General features: G+C 38.6%; 1 protein-coding gene across 1 annotated transcript in view; it reads right to left on the minus strand.

Annotated features, from left to right (window-relative positions):
* Positions 1-531: 531 nt before the first annotated feature.
* Positions 532-2,816, minus strand: part of USP13 (ubiquitin specific peptidase 13 (isopeptidase T-3)) — a 39,859-nt gene continuing 37,574 nt past the window's right edge. The window contains exons 20-21 of the mRNA XM_009895328.1: positions 1,311-1,395; positions 532-681 (exon numbers count right to left, since the gene is read on the minus strand). Of these exons, the coding sequence (XP_009893630.1) occupies positions 588-681; positions 1,311-1,395 (179 nt within the window). The 3' untranslated portion in view covers positions 532-587. The remainder of the gene's footprint in view (positions 682-1,310; positions 1,396-2,816) is intronic.

The raw sequence follows: 2,816 nt of genomic DNA on the forward strand, positions 1-2,816 counted from the left end.
AAAATACTGTAAAACTTAATTCCAACAGATATAAATTTAGTTGACTTTTCTCACTGTGCCAAAAATAATTTCTCAAATAAGATATTCTGCTTTGAAGAACACTTGCACACCTCCTCCCTTCAACTTTGTATGTGATATGATTTCTCTAAGTGGTCCAAACTCTGGTTGAAAACACTGGCTCCCAGTTACCAAAAATGCAAATATTTCTTCCTGGTCTTCAACAGATGCATGGACAGAACAGGCAGAAGATGGGATGAACTGGGCTATTATTGTTCAACTTTGAAACTTCTGTTTTCTCCATATACTGCTGCAAACTCCACCAGTAATCTGCATGGTCTTAAGGTATCCTTTAAGGTCTATAAATTTAAAACAACATACTATACATCACCCAATAGAAATTTTCCCTATAACACTTAAGGCAGCATCAAATGACTGTTTTTAAATAAACTATAAATATCCCATGTTTTCTTTTGCTTTTTGGCAGCTAGGGGTCTTTTGTTGGTTTTAGATTTTCTTTTTATTGTACACTTTTTTGGGCACGTTAAAAAGGCTTATGGCTTCTTAAGGCCAGGTAATAGATTCGAGGCCTAACTTGGTATCCTGTGGTAAAAATAAATGTAGCCCAGGTCTTTGGGAGGTCGTTCTGAGGCACAGACTCTAAGGTCATTGTAGATCACCCATCTGAAATGAAAACAACATTGATTACATTCCATGTGTATAAAAATCATCACGATTTAACAGGGACTTCTCACACCTGAACTTCAAAGAGCTTAAAATCTAAAATTAGGCATTGCAACAAGAACAAAAGATCAGAGAAACAGCTGAAGCAGCTTTACTGGCAGAGTCAGGAACTGAAAAGGAAGAGGGATGTGCAGAGGAATGTGCAGTTACAGTTCAAGTGAAGGCAAATCAGGGATTCCCAAGGCCAAATAATAGGAACATAACACAATCACAGCCAATATCAGCACCGCAATACTAGCAACACTAGTATCAGCCCATAGTTTGATGGGTTTCGATTGATGGGGAATGAAAGGAAGTTGGGGGAAGCTCAGATAATAAACAAAGCCAGATACAGAAATGACGCCCCAAAATGAACAGCAAGCACATGATAGCTGATGATATGTTTCAGCATAGACCTCGGCAGAATCAGAACTGACTCATCACATTTACAATCTGTAACAGTCTTCATTCTTTGGTGGGAAATGTATACATGGTAACTTCATGCATGGTTTGTCTGCCTGCTCTGTACAGATGCACGCTTCAAAGTAAACGTTCGCTTGTCCTTGTGTGTGTCTCCCAAATCCACTCACCTTCCTTCTTTTTTGAGATGACAAACATAGTGGCCACTCATTGTGGATGTTCCCATGTGGCTGATGAACCCAAACAGCTCGTATCCTGTTCAAGAAATACAAAGGGAAACATAAGTCTTTTATTGCTAACGTTGCAATATGACTCCAGGGGATACTTTCTTTCTAATACTGGAGAAGCAGTTTAGCACTCCTAACTCAGACTCTGCATCCCCAAACAGTTTCTGCTAAGATTGCAGCATATTCTCGCTTCAACTAGCAGTCAGATTCATCGTCAAACATCAAACCAATCCAAATCAAACCCACATATATCTGTTCGCATACAGCCGGGCTGTGATCACAGTCCCTGCCAGGAAAGAGAAAACAGCAGATTCATTCCTAGTTCACAGAGCACCACAGGAAGTGCCAGATAGAGAATTCATTCTGCACACAAATTTGCTATGTCTACAAGTGTGATCACAGATCCCCTATAAATCAAACAAAAAACAGAAGTTTAAATTTGAGCAGCCCATAAAAGAGAAGACAGGAAAGAAACCTCTTCCTTTAATACAAGGACGATTTTTGTGCTTAGAGTCTCTGGAGAACTCAGCATTGGTTCTTGCTCCCCACCCATTCATGCCATTCACCCAAATTACCACCAAAAGTAAAAGGGTACCTTCTTGCAGGATATTGCATAAGGACAGGGGCCTGGATTTTGGTGGAGAGGGCTTTCTGGAGCCATTTTACAGTATCAGGTTGGTTATCAGGATTTCAGGCACTCAGTAAATGGTCTCAGTCTATAAAGGCTAAGTACCACAAAAAATAATTATTCCAAATATTTTTTTTTAACCTAAAAATAATCAATGTTTCCCATATCTCCAAGAGACTAAAGATTGGTCTTTCTAATGTTAGAAACAAAGAAATTAAGATTCTTATATAATAACAGCAACCACAGAAACAAAAATCAAATTGGTGGTTAATTTTTTTTATAAGACCATTCCAGTCAAGATCAGAAGTACAAGTTTAGAACATACTATATTTATTAGAACTGGTCACTGAAGACCCTTCAAAAAACATTATGTGATAGCCTTATGTTAGAAACACTGCTGAGCTTTTATACTCTAGTGCTTTTACACTTAAAGTAGGTTCTTTGCCTACTTCACAACTTTGATTGCTGCACATTAGCCCCATCTTGTGGTTTATTTAGCAGTAGTATCCGTGAGGATCTCCAAGAAAAAAAATGAAAGAAAGTAGCAAAGCCGTACATGCAGGATACCAACTATTTAGAATAAGGAACTTGGTTGAAGGGATCAAATCTCTCATCAGACCATAGGAGGACAGAAACTCAGGTGGTCTGTAACAGCAGAGTTATATTTAGGATGCTCAGCCTCTGAAGATTTAAACATTTTAGCTTCTCTTTGTCATTTTATCTTAACAGCAACAAAACAAAAAGTAAAGCTAGGCCAGGAGACTTACATGCTGCAGCAACAAGAAACTAGGACTCTGGTTATTCGGTGAGTCTAGGGAAAG

This window comes from Charadrius vociferus, unplaced genomic scaffold (genome assembly GCF_000708025.1).
Source record: "Charadrius vociferus isolate BGI_N301 unplaced genomic scaffold, ASM70802v2 scaffold311, whole genome shotgun sequence".
NCBI classification, from domain to species: domain Eukaryota; kingdom Metazoa; phylum Chordata; class Aves; order Charadriiformes; family Charadriidae; genus Charadrius; species Charadrius vociferus.